A 21,041-nucleotide genomic window follows, 5' to 3' on the forward strand; every position below is an offset into this window, starting at 1 on the left:
GAAGATAATCTCCAAATGGAAAAAAAAGATAATCACTAATCTGAAATACATAAATTAAAAAGAAGTGTCATATACCAGCGATTCTAAAATCTGGTTATCATCCTTTATAGAATTTGTTTAAAAATGCCTATTTCCAGGTCCCACCCTCAAAGATTTAATTCATTATTTCTGGAGCTGTGCTCAGGCCTCTATGTTTCTAACAAGCTCTGTAGGTGATTCTGTTACATAGTCAGTTTTCAGAACCATTCACATTTACTAGAAAGGCAATATGTTTCCAAGGATGGAAAGATCACTGAGGAAAAAGACAGTAGTTAGGAAAGCTCCTTAAAGACGCCAGGTCTTGTGCTAGACCTTAATGGAGGGCAGGACTCAAAAGACAGCAGGGCCTATTTCTTCTCTTTTTTGTGTCCATAGCTACACAGGGAGCCGTCCAGTCTCCAACATGGTGATTGCTGATGTAAAGATGATATCTGGTTTCATTCCTCTAAAACCAACAGTGAAAATGGTAAGTAGATGCTAGGTATTTGAATTTTCTGTATCCCTAGTTTAAAAGCGTATCAATAGCATCCTAATAATGTCAACTGTATCAAACTAACATTGGTCCTAATCTAAGGAATCAAATTTATTTGGTACCAGATACATATCTAGCATCGTGCTAGTGCCAACACAAGAAATATAACAAAGATGTCTACATTCTAGTTAAGAACACTTAAAAATAGGCAAATGAAACTGTGAAATAACATTTTAGAGCAAGATATAATTAAATACCAAAATTATTGGTATAGTCTTTAAATACTGTGGGAATTCAGAGAAAGCTGAGATCATTGTTAGTTAGGGTGGAAAAAGACACCATCACAGATAATCTCAGATGAAGAGCTATCCAACTTGAGGATTCTTCTCCCTTACCTTCAAACAAAAGCCAAGGACATTTATTATAGTCACATGAATATTCTATCTTGCATCTAACATATTGGTATTCACAATTTTCTGTGTATGTTCCCACTTTATTAAACAAGTATCTTTAAACTCATTTAAAGGAATTTAATCCCAGCTTCTTTTATATAGATTTCAGTCCCACAGACTGCTTGTCTCTTAGTACCCCAAGGGCTTCATTTACTCCGTAACACTGGTGATTTCTCTCATTTTCCTCAGCTTGAACTATCTAGCCACGTGAGCAGGACAGAAGTGAGCAACAACAATGTCTTGATTTATGTGGAACAGGTAAGGGCCCTACAGGACTGCTAGACACATGAGGGCAGATAGTCCTTTTAGGCAGCTCTCTGCATCTGGGAAGTGCATGATATGAGAAGAGCAATCATAAGGAAAGCCTTTTGGAAAAGCATATCCTTTCTGTTCCACTAGATAATATTTTAAATTGTCTTTCCTCATTGCAGGCTTCCCTGGAACTTGGAATGTCAGAAGCAAGGGGGTTGGGAGAGGCTAGAGGATACAGATTTGTTCATACTAAAATGGGAATATGAGTATTTCTGTTTACTTCAAGTAAACACTGTCTCCCAAAAACAGGCCTGATCATTTAGAAGCGGTGTTGAAAGTTGCCAATTAAGGATAAGAAGGGTTCCCAGAAGTTGGTCGGTGATTATATCAACCTCACCTTAACATACATATACACAAAAAATAGACAGATAGATGGATGGATAAAAGGTGGTGGATAGCTATGCTATCAGTATAGATGTATTAATCACCGTCAGTTTTATCATAGAGTAATGCGATTGATTTCATTAGCAAAACAAGAACACCACTCTGATTTTGCATATGTACATTTATTTCTTGAAAAATGTCTGTTTTGTAGATATTTGGAAATATTAATATGGATAGAGTCAGCCTGCCAGTATAAAGAATTTCTCTCTTGCTATGAGCAGAGCCATGTATTGGGCATTATGGAGGAATACGAGTTGTCTTGTCTAAAAGACTGGTAAACTTTTCATTACCCTAAGGAGCCTCTTCTCTAGTTCTTCAAGTTCCTGCCCTAAAATCCATATCGCCATCCACGATCGTGAGCAGTTAGCAAGCACAATTGGTTTGAGATTGAAAGCTATCAGCCAACTAAGAATTGTTCTTCAAAGGAAGAAGACTGAATCATGCCAAAGAAGAGACGAGGCCTCCCTGATTCTGGATTATTCTGTCTTTCTCTATTCAGGTTACTAGTCAGACACTGAGCTTTTCCTTCACCGTTGTACAAGACATCCCTGTAAGAGACCTGAAACCTGCTATTGTGAAAGTCTATGATTACTACGAGACAGGTGAGTAAGGGAGGACTAAGAACCCTCAATAAACTCGATTCATAATAAAGGAATAGAGTGTCACAGACATTTGGGAGTAAGTCCTGTTTTCAACGTTTTCTGTCACCCGTCCTTTTCACCTGTTACCTTGGCCTATAAAACTACTACAAAAACTACCTACAACATAAGCCTATCAATCCTGCAAAATTTTCCAAGGTACTAAGAGTTTTACAAAGAAGTGTTTACAGTTAGAGAGAGATATATAAGTCTCCTTAAAAAGATACTACAACAATGCGAAGCAATAAGCAAAAGCCTAGAGAATTATACCAATAATTACAGTAGGAAATTAGAGAGAGAGAACTATTGCCCGAGTGATCAAAGACCAAAGAAAGTAAAATTTGAGTTGGAAGATAAAGGGTAGGGGCATTCTGATTAATAAAGAGGAACATGCTGAGTGTTTCAGACTAGGTGAAAAGTATAAGAAAATATCATGAAGGAAAAGAGAAGCAAATATCAAAAGAGAACTGAGGGGCCAGGCCAGTGGTGTAGCAGTTAAGTCGGTGCATGCCGCTTTGCCGGCCAGGGGTTCACAAGGTCGGATCCCAGGCACGGAACTAAGACTGCTTATCAAGCCATGTTGTGGCAGGCATCCCACATATGAAGTAGAGGAAGATGGGCACAGATGTTAGCTCAGGGCCAATCTCCCTCAGCAAAAAGAGGAGGATTGGTGGAGGATGTTAGCTCGGGGCTAATCTTCCTCAAAAAAAAAAAAAAAGAGAGAGAGAAAGAGAACTGAAAGGATACATGCCTACAGTTATCCCTCCTGTACTTTGCTTGAACAACTGTAGTATGAACAGCCTTTTATTTTTCTCCAGAGAAGGGAATTATGTCAGTGGTATCAAGAGTGGAAATTCAATGAAGCTTGCAGCCCTAAGTCAAAGCCTCTCCGTGAAACCTTGTCCCACTGAAGCTCCCATTCTTCAGTTTGTCTCCCATTGTGTCTTTCAGATGAAGCAGCTTTTGCTGAATACAGTGCCCCCTGCCACACAGGTAAGCAGTTTGCATCCCATTTTGCCCTCAAAGCCAGTCCTCCTAATACAAAATCATCTACGTCTTTTTTAGTTGATCTCAGATTCCTCACACTGCACAATAACACAGGAATATACATCTTGGAGGAGGAGCACTAACTCTGGAAGATTTCTCTAATTCCTTTATCAGAAGAGTCTATATTTATTAGAGGGTAGATATTTCATGGATCTCATTCTCAACCATAGCCAGTTTGGTTTCCTTTAGCAAACTCTGCTATTCATATCCAGTTAGAATTGCATTCACTCCTTGTCAAGCCCTAAATCATCCTATTTACTCTCCTCTTCTCTCCACAGATACAGAGTAAGGAAAATTTGAGGCCCATCTCTATAAACAGGGCTTTGCTGAAATCCCCAGAACCAAGACTCTTTAAAAGGATTGTTTTGTCTCTGCAATATAGATACTAAACAAGCTTGGTAAATAAATATATATTTTCAGAGAGTATATACCATTGATTCCTCACTCAGGACAAATTTACTCCAAGCTCACTCAGTGCCTTGCTGTGTATCCTGTATTTCCAATGAAGAAATAATGACATTCTAGTTGAGGTAATAACATATAGTATAAAACTGGGAATAACTCAAGACAGCCTCAATGTTGCAGAACCTCAGAATATTCAAAATAAGGTAATGGCAATCTGAGAAAGCTTTACATCCACAAAAGTTTGGGTTTTGTTTTTTTTTTTTTTTTTGGTGAGGAAGATTATCACTGCACTAACATCTGTGCCAATCTTCCTCTATTTTGTATGTGGGATGCCGCCACAGCATGGCTTGATGAGTGGTATATAGGTCCACACTTGAGATCCAAACCCATGAACCCTGGGCCACCAAAGCAGAGCATGCAAACTTAACCACTACACCACCAGGCTGGCCCCTCAATAAAGTTTTTTGATGCATAGATTAGTGACACGAAGAATATAAAGTATGTCTAGTGGAAACACTTCTACAAAGGCAAAGAGTGTACTTTATGCCAGGTAAAATGACCAACCTGACTAGATAGGAGCTCCACATTTCAGAATTCTTAAGAGTTTAATTAATTAATTAATTAATTATGTTAAGCTGGGAGACAGAAAAATATTATGGTAATTTGAAGTATGAATTAGTTGGCCTGACTTCTGGTCCAAAATTTGCCACTGACCTTTTGTCTGACTTTGGGCCAATCAGCTGAGCTCTGGATATCAATTTCCTGTATAAGAAAGAGTCTGATGTTATTGAAGTGATAAGTAAGTATGGGAACAAGTTTTCTGAGGAGATAAGAAAATGTAGAAGCATAAAAAGAGGTATAAGGGTTAACTTAATTTTTTAAAAAAGCTAATACTGAGTGTCTACCATATGCTAGGCATTGTTCTAAGCATTTTGCTTGTATTATGTAATTCCATCCTCACACTCTATGATGTACATACTATGAGTAATGCCGTTTTTAAAATAAGAAAACAGGTTCAGAGAAGTTAAGAAATTTTCCCAAACTCTAAGTGATGAAGAAAGCAAGATTTAAACTTAGGCATTCTAGTGTCAGAGTCCATACCTTAACTACCTCCCTCTATGACTTAGCTGTGGGAAGGAGATCATTGTTTCCTCTTTTGAGATTTCAGATGATGGTGGGAGGCTAAAGGCAGAAAGAGAGATGTGTTCAAAGGAAGAGAAATGTACACAGGAGCAGAGAAAAGCGGGGAAAAATGGGGCAGAGGAAGCAGGAAGAGCAGAAGTTAGGGAGACCTGGGAGACCCTCAGGGAGTTCACATCTGAGACCTGCTGGTGTCATCATGTAGCATTTGTCCCTTTCTTGTGTGAAGCATATGGGATTGGTAGACTGTGACCAGTGTGGCCCAAGATTTGAATATGCCTTCCCAAAAGTCAAACTAGACTGTGGGAGGAGAATAGGAGACACCTACAAAATCTCTTGCTTAGAGCCTCTTTATTTATTTAAAGATTATGTTGGTTTCTTTTCTTTCTATAGTACAGAAAGGACAGAACGTTTCAGTATTCTGAAAAAGCTGGTAGACTTAGATGGGATAATACTATGGGATCCAAGATTCGTTCTCTGAATGATCACAATAAAAGGGTCAGAGAACCTTCACCCTGAGACTGGATCTGGCCTTACCCACAGGCCGTCTTATAAGAGGCACACACTAGCCCTCTGCTGTATGCCCCCATTGCAAGAGAGCTACATCAGCTTGGAGCCCAGATGTGTGGGGCTTCCTCCAAAATAGACACAAAGGAGAATCCCAACTTCATGCAATGAGTTAGAAGCATTGCAAGTGAATAACCAAATACCATTAACGTTGTACTTGGTGGGGAAGAAAGGAACAGAGAAAAGCCTGTCAATTGGTCTGACTCTTGATTCTGTGATATTTTTGTCTAATCACAATGAAGAAATGTAAGTGAGGCCCAGGACAGAAAGTAGAAGCAGCTCCTAATTTTGGTCTATGCTGAGAGAGTTAGGCCAGGCTAAACATTGAAAAGTCATGACGGTATTTATGAGAGTGATAAAAAGTGAGGCTAGAAAGAGCTCTTGAGACCGATTCATCAAAGGTCTTAAAAGAAGTCTGCATTTCATCCTATCAGTAATAGTAAGACAATGGAATCTTTAAAAACCGGATAGTGGCATGATCAGATTTGATTTAGGACAGTAACAAGCGGCAGAAAGGGGTTAGAGAGGTGGGGACAGGTGATCAGGTAGTTATTACAATGATCCTTATTTATCATGAAACATGTGCCTGGAAAATAGGCTGTGAGTATATTCTACTTCTTAAAACTGTATTCTTAATTCTTACCACTTAGGGAAAGCCAAAATGCTTTGCACCAATATGCCAAGTTCTAGACCAAAATGAAAGTCTACAAAGAAATTTTAAGACACTGGCCTGCTATAGATATCAGGTTCAGCTTCCTATGCAGTTTTTTCCAGAGTTTATTAAAAGCCATAACTGACACTAAGTAGCACTCGGGATCAACAATTCATGTGTTCCCAGATATGTGTCTTGATCCAAACTGGGATGAGAAATGGGGGATTACTAAATACCAAAATAAAGTTAGACACAGACTAGTAGGATTTTAAAGGGAAAACATTGAGACATCAGAGACACACAGAGCATGTACTAGATTCGTGCCTCAGATCCTGAGCGTTATGGTGAATGACCACCTTGGACTTCCGCGAATTTTTTTTTTAATGTGTTTCCCCTGCGCTTGTCCCTCAGCGGTAGCTCTGAGATCCTCTGTTTTCATGTACAGTAATAAAAGATAGCCACAGGGTGGCAGCAAAGGTTAGAGAATATGAGTACTGCTGGTTTACTAATTATAAAAACACTTTTTAAAAATTAAAAAGTTAGGCAAAGGGAAGAGAGCAGAGGAACAAAATAATCGTGGAAACTTAAAATAAGAAGATAAAATAATATCTAGCACAAATCATCCTTACCTGTGGGCAGAATTGCACTCACAATCTTGAAACAGCTGATTTTTTTTTTATTTGGTTTATTTTCTTAGAATTAGTGTATTCTACAAGAAACATTACACTTATTTGTTTTCTATCAATGAAATGTGACTCTAAACCCCAGCCCCATTGGACTGACAGGAAATCATCTCGCTTATCCTGGGGTTCTTCCACTTGGTGATCTAACGCAAGATCAAGGTGTCGCATCCCATCCCACTGCAGTCATCTGTCTGTAGTCCACATGACTTTTAGATCCACCCCTCTGTGGCCTCCTTGTCGATCTTAGGGATAGGAATGCTTGACAAAGAACAAGTGGCTGGGCCTAGCATCCAACCTTTCAGATGCTCCACGCGGACCTTCCCTCTAGAGTAACCTGAGGAATCCACTGACCTCTTTCTGCCCAGCCTAAAAGAATTGTTTTAGTCTGGGGAAAGTCTTAATCGTTTAGTCATTTTAGTAATAAACCTTAGTTTTTAATTGGTTTTCTTCTTCTCAAATTCTGTTATTCCCCTAAGTATTTATTGTTTTTTTATTGAGGTAACATTGGTTTATAACATTATATAAATTTTAGGTGTACATCATTCTATTTTGAATTCTGTGTAGATTACGTCATGCTCACCACCCAAAGACCAATTACAATCCATCACCACACACGTGTGCCCAGTTACCCCTTTCACCCTCCTCCCTCCCCTCCTTTGCCTCTGGTAAACACCAACCTAATCTCTGTATCTAGGTGTTTGCTTATTGTTGTTGTTGTTGTTTTTATCTGCTACTTATGAGTGAGATCATATGGTATTTGACTTTCTCCCCCTGACTTATTTTGCTTAGCATAATACCCTCAAGGTCCATCCATGTTATCCCATATGGCAAAATTTCATCTTTTCTTTATGGCTGAGTAGTATTCCACTCTGTATATATACCACAACGTCTTTATCCATTTGTCCCTTGATTGGTACTTAGGTTGTTTCCAACTCTTGGCTATTGTGAATAATGTCACAATGAATATAGGGGTGCATATATCTTTATCCATTCATATTTTAATGTTTTTGGATAAATACCTAGAAGTGGAATAACTGGACTATATATGGTAGTTCTATTCTTAACTTTTTGAGGAGTCTCCATACTGTTTTCCATAGTGGCTGTGCCAGTTTGCCACCCCACCAGCAGTGTATGAGGGTTCCCTTCTCTCCACATCCTTTCCAACACTTGTTGTTTCCTGTCTGGTTAATTATAGCCATTCTGACAGGCATGAGGTGATATCTCATGGTAGTTTTGATTTGCATCTCCCTGACAGTTAGTGATGTTGAACATCTTTCTATGTGCCTGTTAGCCATCTGTATATCTTTGGAAAAATGTCTGTTCAGAACTTTTGCCCATTTTTTAATTGGGTTGTTTGTTTTTCTGTTTCTGAGATGTATGAGTTCTATATATTTTGGATATTAACCCCTTATCTGATATATGGTTTGCAAATATCTTCTTCCAATTGTTAGGTTGTCTTCTCATTTTGTTGATGGTTTCCTTTGCTGTGCAGAAGTTTTTAGTTTGATGTAGCTCCATTTGCTTATTTTTTCTATGGTTTCCTTTGCCCAGTCAGACACGGTACTCGAAAATATGCTGCTAAGACCAATGTCAAAGAGCATACTGTCTATGTTTTCTTCTAGAAGTTTCATGGTTTCAGGTCTTACATTCAAGTCTTTAATCCATTTTGAGTTAATTTTTGTGCATGGTGTAAGATAATGGTCTACTTTCATTCTTTTGCACGAGACTGTCCAGTTTTCCCAGCACAGTTTATTGAAGAGACTTTCCTTTCTCCATTGTATGTTCTTGGCTCCCTTGTCGAAAATTAGCTGTCCATAGATGTGTGGGTTTATTTCTGGGCTCTTGAGTCTGTTCCATTGATCTGTGTGTCTGTTTTTGTGCCAGTACCATGCTGTTTTGGTTACTATAGCTTTGTAGTATATTTTGAAATCAGGGAGTGTGATACCTCCAGCTTTGTTCTTTTTTCTCAAGATTCCTTTGGCTTTTGGAGTCTTTTGTTGTTCCATATAAATTTTAGGATTCTTTGTTCTGTTTCTGTGAAAATTGTTGTTGGAACTTGATTGGGATTGCATTGAATCTGTAGATTGCTTTAGGAAGTATGGACATTTTAACTATGTTCCAATCCAAGAGCACGGAACATCTTTCCATTTCTTTGTGTCTTCTTCAATTTCCTTCAACAATGTTTTATAGTTTTCAGTGTACAGATCTTTCACCTCTTTGGTTAAGTTTATTCCTAGGTATTTTATTCTTTTTGTTGCAATTGTAAATGGGATTGAATTCTTAATGTCTCTTTCTGCTACTTCGTTATTAGTGTATAGAAATGCAACTGACTTTTGTATGTTGATTTTGTATCCTGCAACTTTACTGTATTCATTTATTATTTCTAAAAGTTCTTTGGTGGATTCTTTAGGGTTTTCTATATATAAAATCATGTCATCTGCGGGGCTGGCCTGGTGGTGTAGTGGTAAAGTTTGCACATTCTGCTTCAGCAGCCCAGGGCTCACAGGTTCGGATCGTGGGTGTGGACCTACACACCACCCATCAAGCCATGGTATGGTGGCATCCCACATACAAAGTAGAGGAAGACTGCCACAGACGTTAGCGCAGTGATAATCTTCCTCAAGCCAAAAAAAAAAAAAACCAAGGAATACAGGCAATGGATGTTAGCTCAAGGCCAATCTTCCTCACCAAAAAAAAAAAGAATGTCATCTACAAATAGTGACAGTTTCACCTCTTCCTTTCCAATTTGGATCCCTTTTGTTTCTTTTTCTTGCCGGACTGCTCTGGTTAAGACTTCCAATACAATGTTAAATAAGAGTGGTGAAAGTGGGCAACCTTTCCTGGTTTCTGCTCTTAGATAGCTTTCAGTTTTTCTCTGTTGAGTATGATATTAGCTGTGGGTTTGTCATATATGGCCTTTATTATGTTGAGGCATTTTCCTTCTACACCCATTTTATTCAGAGTTTTTATCATAAATGGGATGCTGTATCTTGTCAAATGCTTTCTCTGCATGTATTGAGATGCTCATGTGATTTTTATTCTTCATTTTGTTAATGTGGTGTATCACATTGATTGATTTGTGGATGTTGAACCATCCCTGCATCCCTGGAATAAATCCCACTTGATCATGGTGGATAGTCTTTTTAATGTATTGTTGTGCTTAATTTGCCAGTATTTTGTTGAGGATTTTTGCATTGATATTCATCAGTGATATTGACTTGTAATTTTCCTTTTTTGTGTTGTCCTTGTCTGGTTTTGGTATCAGGGTAATGTTGGCCTCATAAAATGAGTTAGGAGGCTTCCTCTCCTATTCAAATTTTTGGAAGAGTTTGAGAAGGATATGTATTACGTCTTCTTTGAATGTTTGGTAGAATTCACCAAGGAAGTCATCTGGTTTTGGACTTTTATTTTTTGGGAGGTTTTTGATTATTATGTCAATCTCCTTACTGGTGACTGCTCTATTCAATTTCTCTATCTCTTCTTGATTCAGTATTGGAAGGTTGTATGATTCTAAGAATTCATCAATTTCTTCTAGATTATCCAATTTGTTAGCATATAGTTTTTCATAGTATTCTCTTATAATCCTTTGTATTTCCAGAGTGTCCATTGTAATTTCTCTCCTTCATTTCTGATTTTATTTATTTGAACCGTCTCTATGTTTTTCCTGGTGAGTCTAGGTAAAGGTTTGAAAATTTTGTTTATCTTTTCAAAGAACCAGCTCTTAGTTTCATTGATTTTTTTCTAATATTTCATTTACTTCTGCTCTGATTTTTATTTCATTCCTTCTACTAATTTGAGGCTTTGTTTGTTCTTTTTCCACTTCCTGCACTGTTAGATTGTTTATTTGAGATTTTTCTTGTGTGTTAAGGCAGGCCTCTATTGCTATAATCTTCCCTGTTAGAACCACTTTTGCTGTATCCCATAAATTTTGGCATGTCATATTTTCATTCTCATTTCTCCAGGTATTTTTTTATTTCTCCTTTGATTTCTTTATTGATGCAATAGTTTTTCAGTAGCATTTTGTTTAATTTCCACATATTTGTGGCTTTTCCAATTTTCTTCCTGTAGTTGATTTCTAGTTTCATACCATTGTGGTCAGAAAACTTGGTATTATTTTAATCTTTTTAAATTAATAAGTTAAGACTTGATTTGTGGCCTAGTATGTGATCTATCCTGAAGAATGTTCCACATGCATTTGAAAAGAATGTGGATTCTGCAGTTTTTGGATAAAGCATTCTGTATGTATCAATGAACTCCATCTGGTCTATTGTGTCATTTAAGGGCAGTGTTTTCTTATTGACTTTCCATCTGGATGATCTATCCATTGGTATAAGTGGCATATTAAAGTCCCTTATTATTGTCAATTTCTTCCTTTATATCTGTTAATATTTGTTTTATATATTTAGATGCTCCTATGTTGGGAGCATAGATTTTACAAATGTTATGTCTTCTTGTTGGACTGACCCTTTTATCATTGTGCAATGCCTTGCTTTGTCTTTTTTTAAGTCTTTGATTTAAAGTCTATTTTGTCTGATATGAGTATTGATATCCCAGCTTTCTTTTCATTTCTATTTGCGTGGAATATCTTTTTCCATCCCTTCGTTTTCAGTCTGTGTGTTTCTTTAGATCTGGAGTCTCCTGTAGGGAGCATATATGGGTCTTGTTTTTTATCAATTCAGCCACCCAATGTCTTTTCATTGGAGCATTTAGTATGCTTAAAGTCATTATTGATAGATATGTACCTATAGCCATTTGTTAGTAGTTTTCTGGTTGTTTTTGTAGTTCTCTATTCCTTTCTTCTTCTCTTGGTCTCTTCCCTTGTGGCTTGATGGTTTTCTTTAGTCCTACATAAGTTTGAGTTCCTTTCTCTTTATTCTTGTGTATCTATTGTAGGTTTTTGTTTGTGGTTACCACAAGATTCATATATATCAAGCTATACATATAGGAGTCTATTTTAAAGTCATACATGCTTACATTCGGATGCATTCTAAAAGCTCTACATTTTTATTCCCCACCACCACCACATTTTGTTTTTGATGTCATATTTTATGTCTTTTTATTTTCCATTACCCTTAACTACTTATTGCAGTTATAGTTGATTTTACTACTTTTGTCTTTTAACCTTCATACCAGCTTTTTAAGTGGCTGATCTATTTCCTTTATCAGATATTTGCCTTTACCAGTGAGATTTTTTTCTTTCATATATTTTCCTATTTCTAGTTATGGCCTTTTCTTTTCCTCTTAAAAAAGACCCTTTAACATTTCTCGTAAGTCCAGTTTAGTGGTGATGAAGTCCTTTAGCTTTTGCTTTCCTGAGAAACTCTTTATCTTTCCTTCAATTCTGAATTATCACCTTGCCTGGTAAAGTATTCTTGGTTTAAGTGTTTTCATTTAAGCACTTTAAATATATCATGTCCCTCCCTTCTGGACTGCAAAGTTTCTGCTGAAAAATTAGCTGATAGTCTTATGGGGGCTCCCTTGTATGTGACTTCTTGTTTTTCTCTTTCTGCCTTTAATATTCTCTATCATTAATTTTTGCCATTTTAGTTATAATATGTCTTGGTGTGTATCTCTTTGGGTTCATCTTGTTGGGACTCTCTGTGCTTCCTGGACCTGGGTGTCTGTTTCCTTCCCCAGGTTAGGGAAGTTTTCAGCAATTCTTTCTTTTTTTTTTTCTTTTTTTTCCAAGGAAGATTAGCCCTGAGCTAACATCCACCAATCCTCCTCTTTTTTCTGAAGAAGACTGGCCCTGAGCTAACATCTGTGCCCATCTTCCTCTACTTTATATGTGGGACGCCTACCACAGCATGGCTTGCCACACAGTGCCATGTCTGCACCTGGGATCCAAATCGGCGAACCCTGGGCTGCCAAAACAGAACATGTGCATTTAACCACTGCACCACTGAGCTGGCCCCTCAGCAATTATTTCTTAAATAATTTTTCCCTCCCTTTCTCTCTCTCTTCTGGGACACCTATAAAGAAAATATTAGTAGGCTTGATGTTGTCCCAGAGGTTCCTTAAACTATCTCTTTTTTTTTAATTCTTTTTGCTTTTTGCTCTTCTGATTGGATGGTTTCCACTAGTTTGTCTTGCAGATTGCTGATCCTTCTTCTGTATGATCTAATCTGATGCTGATTCCCTCTAGTGTATTTTTCATTTCAGTTATTGTATTCTTCATCTGTGATAGGTTTTCTTATATTTTCTCTTTGTTGAAGTTCTCCCTGTGTTTCTCCATTCTTATCCCAAGTTCAGTGAGCATCTTTATGACTATTATTTTGAACTCTTTATCAGTAAATTACTTATCTCCATTTCATTAAGGTTCTTCTCCAGGGTGTTACCTTGTTCTCTCATTTGGAACATATTCTTCTATCTCCTCATATTGTTTGGCTTTCTGTGGTTGTTTCTATGAATTAGGCAAAACAGCTACTTCTCCCAGTCTTGAAGGAGTGGCCTTGTGTGGGATCATCCTCTCCATAAACTGTGTGTGCCAAGGCCACCCAGGTTAGCTGGTGTGGCCCAGTGGCCTGAGGCATGCTGTGGTGGTCTTAGCATGCCAGCTAGAGGATCTGGCCCATGCTCCAACCTGTACTATCAAAGTAGAGGGGAAATACTAAAAATGGCACTGGCCAGCACCTTCAACCCCACAGAAAATTTCAGCAATTCCCTGCCCATTTGGCAGACACTCTATGGTTTGTAAGTTGATTTCCTTTTCATATAGTCTAGGTGCCCTTAAAACTGCTGTTTTTTTCACTGTGCCCCAGAGTGGGCAAGCCTGCACATGGACCTCTCAGTGATATCCCTTCCTGCTATTGGTTGCTGTGTCAAGAGTGGAGTTCCTCTTGATATTGTGTCTTTGTCTCTCCTACTTGTCTCTATGTGATCCCTCTATCATTTGTCGTACAGAAGCTGTTCAATCAGCTTTCAGTTCTTCTTCAGGAGGAATTGCTCTATATATAGATATAGATTCCATGTGTCCATGTCACCATCTTGGCACCCACCTTTTGCCATTTTTTAAAATAAAATGTCTTACTTCTTGTCTTAATTTTTACTTCTCTAACTACTAGAGAGTTGAAGCATCTCTTCACATGAGCCATTAGGATTTCTTCTTTTGTACATTACTATTCATGTAATTTATATGTGTTTGTATTTTTTTATTTCATCAATTCGAAATTGCACATTTTTATCATTTTAACATCCCTGAAATGGGTACACATCTTACAATAGATAATATCTATTTCATTTATCTACTTTTGCATAACAAACCACCCCAAAATCCAATAAGTTAAAACAACAACAATTTTATTACATTTCAGTTTCATGGATTGACAGGGCCTAGCTGGGTGATTCTTCTGATGGTCTTGCCATGGGTCTCTCATGAAACTGCAGGCAGATAGCAGCTAGGACGAGAATCATCTAAAGGCTCCACTCGGATTCTTAGACAGCTTAGCCTCTCCCTCTCCATGTAGCCTCAGGGCTTCTCCTTGTGGTTTCTCTAACAGAGTAACTAGATTTGTTACCTGGCATTTCAGAGCTCTCAAGAGCAAAGCTTCCAAGAAAATAAGGCAGAAGCTTCAAGGTTACTTATGAACTAGCCCCAGAGGTCATGTAATATCACTTTTATCATAGAGTCAGCTTATATTCAAGAGAAAATGAAACAAACTCCTCATCTTGAAGGAGAAGCAAGATCATATTACAAAAGAGTGTGTAACTGAAGAAATTGTTGTGGCCACCGTGGGAACACCATTTACTAAACCTGCTATTTGACTTCAAAATCATGTCTTTCCCACATACAAAATACTTCTAGGCTCTCCTCTGAAAGTCTCATCTTATTACAGATAAGTCTAAGATCTCACCATCTAAATCAGGTGTGAATAGGGTTTGGGGGTGAAGTTCCCTAGCTACTACTCTTTAAGTACAGTTCCTCTTAACCTTAAGACATTTGAACTTAATAGACAACATATCTAACCCCAAACAAACTCAGTAAATGATGGTGAGACAAAGAAAGGATAAGTGCAACAAATATTCAGTTCAGATTCAAAAGTAGAAAAAATAGACTCCACTTCTTGGTAGGGTGGGGGCAAGGACATAATGCAAAAGAGCATGTGGCTCATCAAATGGTACACTTCAAATAGGTGCAGTTTATGGTACATCAATTATACCTCAACAAAGGCATTTGTTTGTTTGTAAAGAGTATGTTTGATGGGCAATGTGCAGGCATCTTTGGAAACACAGTCTGCCACAGCATTTTACACAGTTGCTGTCAGGTAGGCAAGGTCATGATGTAGTCATCATTCTTTCTTCATAAATGAACTTGGCTGTTTTCCCATTGACCTTCCTATTGAACAATTTTAATCTCTCAATGTTTTAGTCAATGAATCATTTAATAAACATTTGAAAAAGGAATTGGAATTCTGATTGTTCTTTGAAACATGCCATTGACAACTGCTGGTAAGATCAAAAGAGTGTTAAGATGAAGACCTGAAGAATGGTTGTGAGCTTGGCAAACAACCCCAGAGACAGTAGTGAGGCACTCGGGAAATGCTGCATCACCAGCACCACATGACGTCACAGACCGCAATATTGTATATAAGAATGTGAAGTCCGAAAGTGAGTCAGAAGAATTGCTGTGTAAAAGAAAATGAGTTTTATGAATGCTGAATGCCAGAAGTGGGCACGGGAGGGAAGCACAGAACAGAAAAGCTAGCTGCCATTCCAAATATATAATTGCTATTTAATGACAGGACAGTAAATATTGAAGTTAAACCGTATGGAAGTGTCATTTTTGTAGCTCCCAAAAAGTCAAATAGTGAAAAACTTCTGATTTCCAATCTAATGTTTCCTACAGAATTCTAAGGAAAGATTTCCTGAGTTGGATAGTACAACACAGAAGGCACTTAAACAAACAGAAAAAAGGACAGCACGGCATTTGTCTGTCAAGATGGGGCAGAGGAAATTAAATTACATGTTATTCTTTAAGGACAGAGAAAGCCTAGGGACCCCCAGCACTGTGTCTGACTCTGTGATCATTCAGTGCCATACACTGAAATTATATATACGTGATTATGAACCATTCCAAAATGATAAAAGATGAGAACTCAATTCTTCCCTATTTTTTCTCCTTTCTGTCCTACTTTTCAGAAAGTTTAATTTCCTGTGATCAAATGTTGTGCCTTATTAAGAATATGATGTATTTCTGTTTTATCCCCTTTTGTTCTTTTTTTTCACTAATGAGCCTCCTACTACTGATATTTCCAGTTTCCTTACTACTGAATGTTTTTTCTTTCCTACTAACTCACTATCATTCTGTCACTACTCATTACTGTCATTCTGAGACTAGTGTCCATAACTGGCAATAACTTGAATACAGTGCACAGGAAATCTTGCTAGTCAAACAATCCTAGATCTCTGTCTTGAAAATGTACAGTGACAAAGGGAATGATTGGCCACAAATGAACTATTTGTATCTGAGTAGTAAAAATAATGCATGAATTTTTCCAGAATCAAGGCAATAAGAAAATGTTCTTTCCTCTAGTGACGGAATAAAACAGATTCTCCCTTTGATTGGCCATTCAAAACAAAACAAAATCCTGCCCCCTGAAATGGCCTTGGGATGAGTACTTTAGCAACTGCCATTATCACTGCAATCATTGGCTTTGACCACAAGAGGGCAATTAAAACCAGTAATGAGACTATTATACATCAGTTCTTAAAGTGATGGCTTAGGAAAAGAGAAGAATCAGAGGAAAAGGTAGTGGGATAGGAAAAAAAATTTTAATGTTTAAAAAAACATAAAATTATACATGTGTAGAGACAGACCATTTTGTCAATCCTCAATTTCTGCGTACACAAATTGATATCCGAAAAGTTTAAGCCAATCTAAACTAAAGGTTAATCGTATAAGCAATTCAAGATTTTCTGCTTACATTCCTCTGAGTTCTGATCCTTGTTTCCACAGACCAGCAGTGGGGAAGCGAGGCAGCCCTCCAGCCTCAGGAGAGGCTTAAGAGTTGAAGCTTCCCTGATGAAGAAATTCCACCTGTGCACAGCAGCTTCAGCTCCTGCTGGAGAGTTCTAGCCTGTCCTTCCTGACAGCCTGCCTCTGGACTTTGGACTTGCCTAGTCAACTCCACAACTACATAAGCCAATTCCTTACAATAAATTTCTTGATATGTATCTCCTACTGATTCTGCTTCTCTTGTTGAATGTGACTTATATAATACCCAGATACTACTTATCTCACATGCAACACTTCTGTGGGTTTTAAGAGGTCCCACACACAAATAGATACACCTCTGAGAAATTTCTGCACTGCAACATTTCCTGATACAGATGATATACTCTCTGGAAGGTCTCTTAACTTTATCTTAACTCTCAGTTTATGGTGAAACATTCCATATGACTTCTTTCTTGTGGGTTTCCTTTGTCTCACAGGAAGTCCTCTTAGACAAAGCCCTTTGTAGGTAACTCAAACTCCATTCCCTTCTTCTGCTTTCTCTCTGGGCTCAGGGAAGCTCATATGCAGACTCAACAAATAGTGAAATTGCAGCTCACATCCACTGCAGCGACCCTTTCTTACCCTGTCATTAGGGGCAATTTCTACTAGCTTCCCACTATCCGACCTCCCTTAGCAACATCCAGACGAAAATTTCTATGCCCTCCACAATAAGGGACTTACATGAGGTTCTTCCAAGCACTCTCATGTTCTCCAATCAGCCCCAAAACTGCACATTTCCATAGCTGAGCAAGAAAGGGCCAGGGAGTAAGACTCTGTCCATCTCCAGTGAGAAGTGCCCAACCTCTCCCAGGTGCCCTCTAGATGTCCCCACTCACCAGCAATCTCTTCATCCACAAATTCTTGCAAAGAATTTGCCTCTGTAATCAGTCTTTATCTTTTTCTTCTGTGGGCTGTTGGCAATTGTCCCTAGATCAGTTTGGAAAGTCCTAAGGGGTGTGTCTAAGGACTCTTTTTGGAATATAGAACTTTTCATCACCTACCAGTCAGTCTCAGCTTTAGGTTTCAGCCAAAATTTTGAGACCACATAAAAAAAGTCTCTCTCTAATATTCTAGTACTCTCATCGCTGGGTAAGTTTTTGCATTCTCACAAAAATCGATCATTCATAGGTAAGCTTCCATCCAGAATTTTGTATCTTTAAAGAGCATTCTAGTCTCTCAGCAATGTTTTCCACTTGTGGCTCTATTTCTGAGTCTAGGGATATTTGATGAGTCCACGAGTCTGTCAGTGAGTATGTGCAGTGCTCTACATTGGTTCTCAAAGCCTCCTGGAAGAGCCTTCATAAATGTAATCATTGCTCTCATTTAATTGTTTCACTGGCAGAGGCACCAATTTTCTGTCCTTGACACAACAATGCCAACTCCAGTTAGTTCCTGATGCTTCTATAATTATGCCTTTCACTAGAGGTCAATTGTCTTATACTCTCCCTTAACTAATTTAATCTTAGAATGGAGAATGAAGGACTTCAAATGATATAAAACCCAGAATTCATTAAAGAAAAGATGGTAAATTTGATATGTAAAATCCAAAACTTTTAACTAGGAAAAAAAAATCCCATCATACACAAGTTAAGAGAAAAAATAAGAAACTAAGACAAAATATTTTCAGCCTGTATCACACTCAAATTGCCAATTTATTTAGTATATAAAGAACTTTTTCTTACAAATTGTTTGGGAAAATATCAATATCCCAATTTTTTTTAAAAAGAATGAAGACTGGGGCCAGCCCTGTGGCCAAGTGGTCAAGTTTGCGCACTCTGCTTTGGCAGCCCAGGGTTTCACAGGTTCGGATCCTGGGCACAGACATGGCACCACTCATCGGGCCATGCTGAGGCAGCGTCCCACACAGGTCAACCAGAGGCACTCACAACTAGAATATACAACTATTTACCAGGGGGCTTTGGGGAGAAGAAGGAAAAAAAAAAAAACAGGATGAAGGCTATGAACTGTCAGTTTACAGAAAAGGAAATACAAATGGCTCTTAAGCCTGTGAAAAGATGCTCGCTATAATTCTTCATAAGAGACATACAAATTAAAATCATAATGAGAAACCATTTTTTACCTCTCCAATCAGCAAAGATCAAAACGCTTGATGAAAACTGTGTTGGTGAAGATGCAGAGAAAATGAAATTATCACCCATTGCCGGAGGGAATGTAAATCCACAGATTTATGTAGAGCAACATGGTAGCTGCCAACACGTCAAAAGCACAAAACTACATCTGTAGAACTATAGTCATTGCTGCTTTGTTTGTAAAGGCAGAAGAGAGGAAATGATCTAAGCCTCTATTAACAGGAGACTAGCTAAAGAAACTGTTAAATCCATAAAATAGAATTCCATCCAGCCATTAAAAAGAATGAGGTAGTTGTAATGTGTATAAACACAGAAAGAGTCAAAATATATTGTTAATTGGGAGGAAAAAGTAAAGTTCAAAACAGTGTTATACTATGCTACAACTTGAGTTAAATGTGTGTGTGCGTGTGCTTGTGTACATAAATGCTAGTATATGAATAGATTATACATAGAAAAGAACACAAAAAGTCAAACGCATTTTTCTCCAGGGAATGGAACTGGGTGGACTGGCAGTCAGAGGTGGAAGCAGAGACTCTGTTTCCACTGATATAGCCCTTTGTAAGTTTTGAATTTTATACTGTGAGCATGCACATCTTCAAAACACAGAAAATAATTTTAAAGAAGCAACACATGAAGAGAATCACACTGTGACAAGAGCTTTGAGGGAAGTAAACAAGTGGATGTCACAGAGAGTTTGGAGATTTTAGATGGAATGAGTATATGGGATGGCTAAGCATAGGCTCAGAGAAATTAAGCATTTTAGCCTAAAGTCATACAGGAATTATTAGAAAAAGGTTTTGAATATAGGTTTGTCTTGTTGACTCCAGCATCAATGCTCTTCCTACTCTGTTCCCACTGCTCTCACATGGGGACAAGGCATTTTTCTAAGGAAAAATAGACAACAAATGTCCATGCAAAGAACCAGTGTAACTAACAAGTTTCAGAAAGCGAGCATTCTATACCTGTCATGGCCAGCAGCATTCAGATGCAAAGAGTTGGTTATAAGTTGTGCAGAGTCTTACAGTCAGGAAAAATTCCTTAAGCAAAAAACATGAAGAACTGAGAGAAAAAAAGAACCTCCTACTAGCTCTTACTAGGGATCTACAGAGTACGTTCTATCCAATTGCAGAGAGATGTCATGTACCCAGTAGTTAGCTTGAGACCAAATAAGTGAAGGCAGCCCAGGGCCACAAGAGCCATTGTAGCTAAGACAGGCCAAAACCTTACAACAGTCTTGGCTTCCATTACAAAATCTGGAATGTGTACATGAGGTCACTGACCCTATAGCCACGTGACCAGAGATGCAGCCTTTTTGAAGACAGGCAGTACATGTTCTTAGGTGGGCAAAAAAAGAAAATACAGTTTTTGAGAGTAGGTGTTAAAAAGGGGACATGAGAGGAGAATGGAGAAGGTACACTAAGTAGGGTAATCCAATGCACAAAAGAGGCAGTACAACCACGGTCTAAGCTTCCATCCACATGCAGCTGGACCAAATGAGTCCTCCACCTGGGATGCGCTCTGCAGAACCCCAGGTCCAAGTGAACCGTCAACCCAGATAATGCCTCACTGACATTCTAACTTGGCAGTTGGGTTGGAGGGTGCAGGTTGCTTTCTTTTTGTCTTTATTATTATTGTTTTTTAGTTATACAGCTAAAGAGAAAAATGCTCTCATCTTAAAAAGTTTGTTCTACAGGAAAAAAAAGAAGGGAAAAGGTGAAGGAATTTATTTAATCATTTTGATATTGATAGATATGTGAATTGTTTCTAATTTTTCCTATTGTAGAAGTGCAATAAAATTCTTTGTACACTTGTACAAACATTTCTTTAGAATCCATTGCTAGCAGTACCAAGTGTATACACTGACCAGGCCAAAAGCAGTTAGAGAAGCTGGGTAGGAGATAGAACCAGCACCTCATCTGAGGCAGCAGGAAATGCCCAGGCCTGGCCTTGGCACCTGTCCACACTCTTGTCCCAGTCCTGGCCTGGGCCTCCACAGTTTGACTGTTCTCTCACTGCCCCTGCCAGTAAATCCTACCTGCTGTGTCCACTGTAATCCCTGTTACACTGAAAACAGCTTACCCTATATTATTAACCTTTATGCAGAATATTCCCACACTTCTTTGCCTTAACTGCAACCCAACTGTTTTCAAAAACGATGTCCTCTCA

At 38.2% G+C, this 21,041-nt stretch overlaps 1 protein-coding gene across 2 annotated transcripts in view; it reads left to right on the top strand.

Moving 5' to 3' along the window:
- LOC124246517 (alpha-2-macroglobulin-like) overlaps positions 1-16,969 on the top strand; it is a 72,168-nt gene extending 55,199 nt beyond the window's left edge. The window contains exons 32-36 of one of the 2 annotated variants that reach the window (XM_046674715.1): positions 415-505; positions 1,153-1,221; positions 2,159-2,261; positions 3,249-3,290; positions 16,747-16,969. In XM_046674715.1, the coding sequence (XP_046530671.1) occupies positions 415-505; positions 1,153-1,221; positions 2,159-2,261; positions 3,249-3,290; positions 16,747-16,802 (361 nt within the window). In that variant the 3' untranslated portion in view covers positions 16,803-16,969. Of the gene's footprint in view, positions 1-414; positions 506-1,152; positions 1,222-2,158; positions 2,262-3,248; positions 3,291-3,622; positions 3,754-16,746 lie in introns of those variants that run through there. The other variant, XM_046674705.1, reaches the window with a different exon arrangement.
- Positions 16,970-21,041: the final 4,072 nt, after the last annotated feature.

This window comes from Equus quagga, chromosome 1 (genome assembly GCF_021613505.1).
Source record: "Equus quagga isolate Etosha38 chromosome 1, UCLA_HA_Equagga_1.0, whole genome shotgun sequence".
NCBI classification, from domain to species: domain Eukaryota; kingdom Metazoa; phylum Chordata; class Mammalia; order Perissodactyla; family Equidae; genus Equus; species Equus quagga.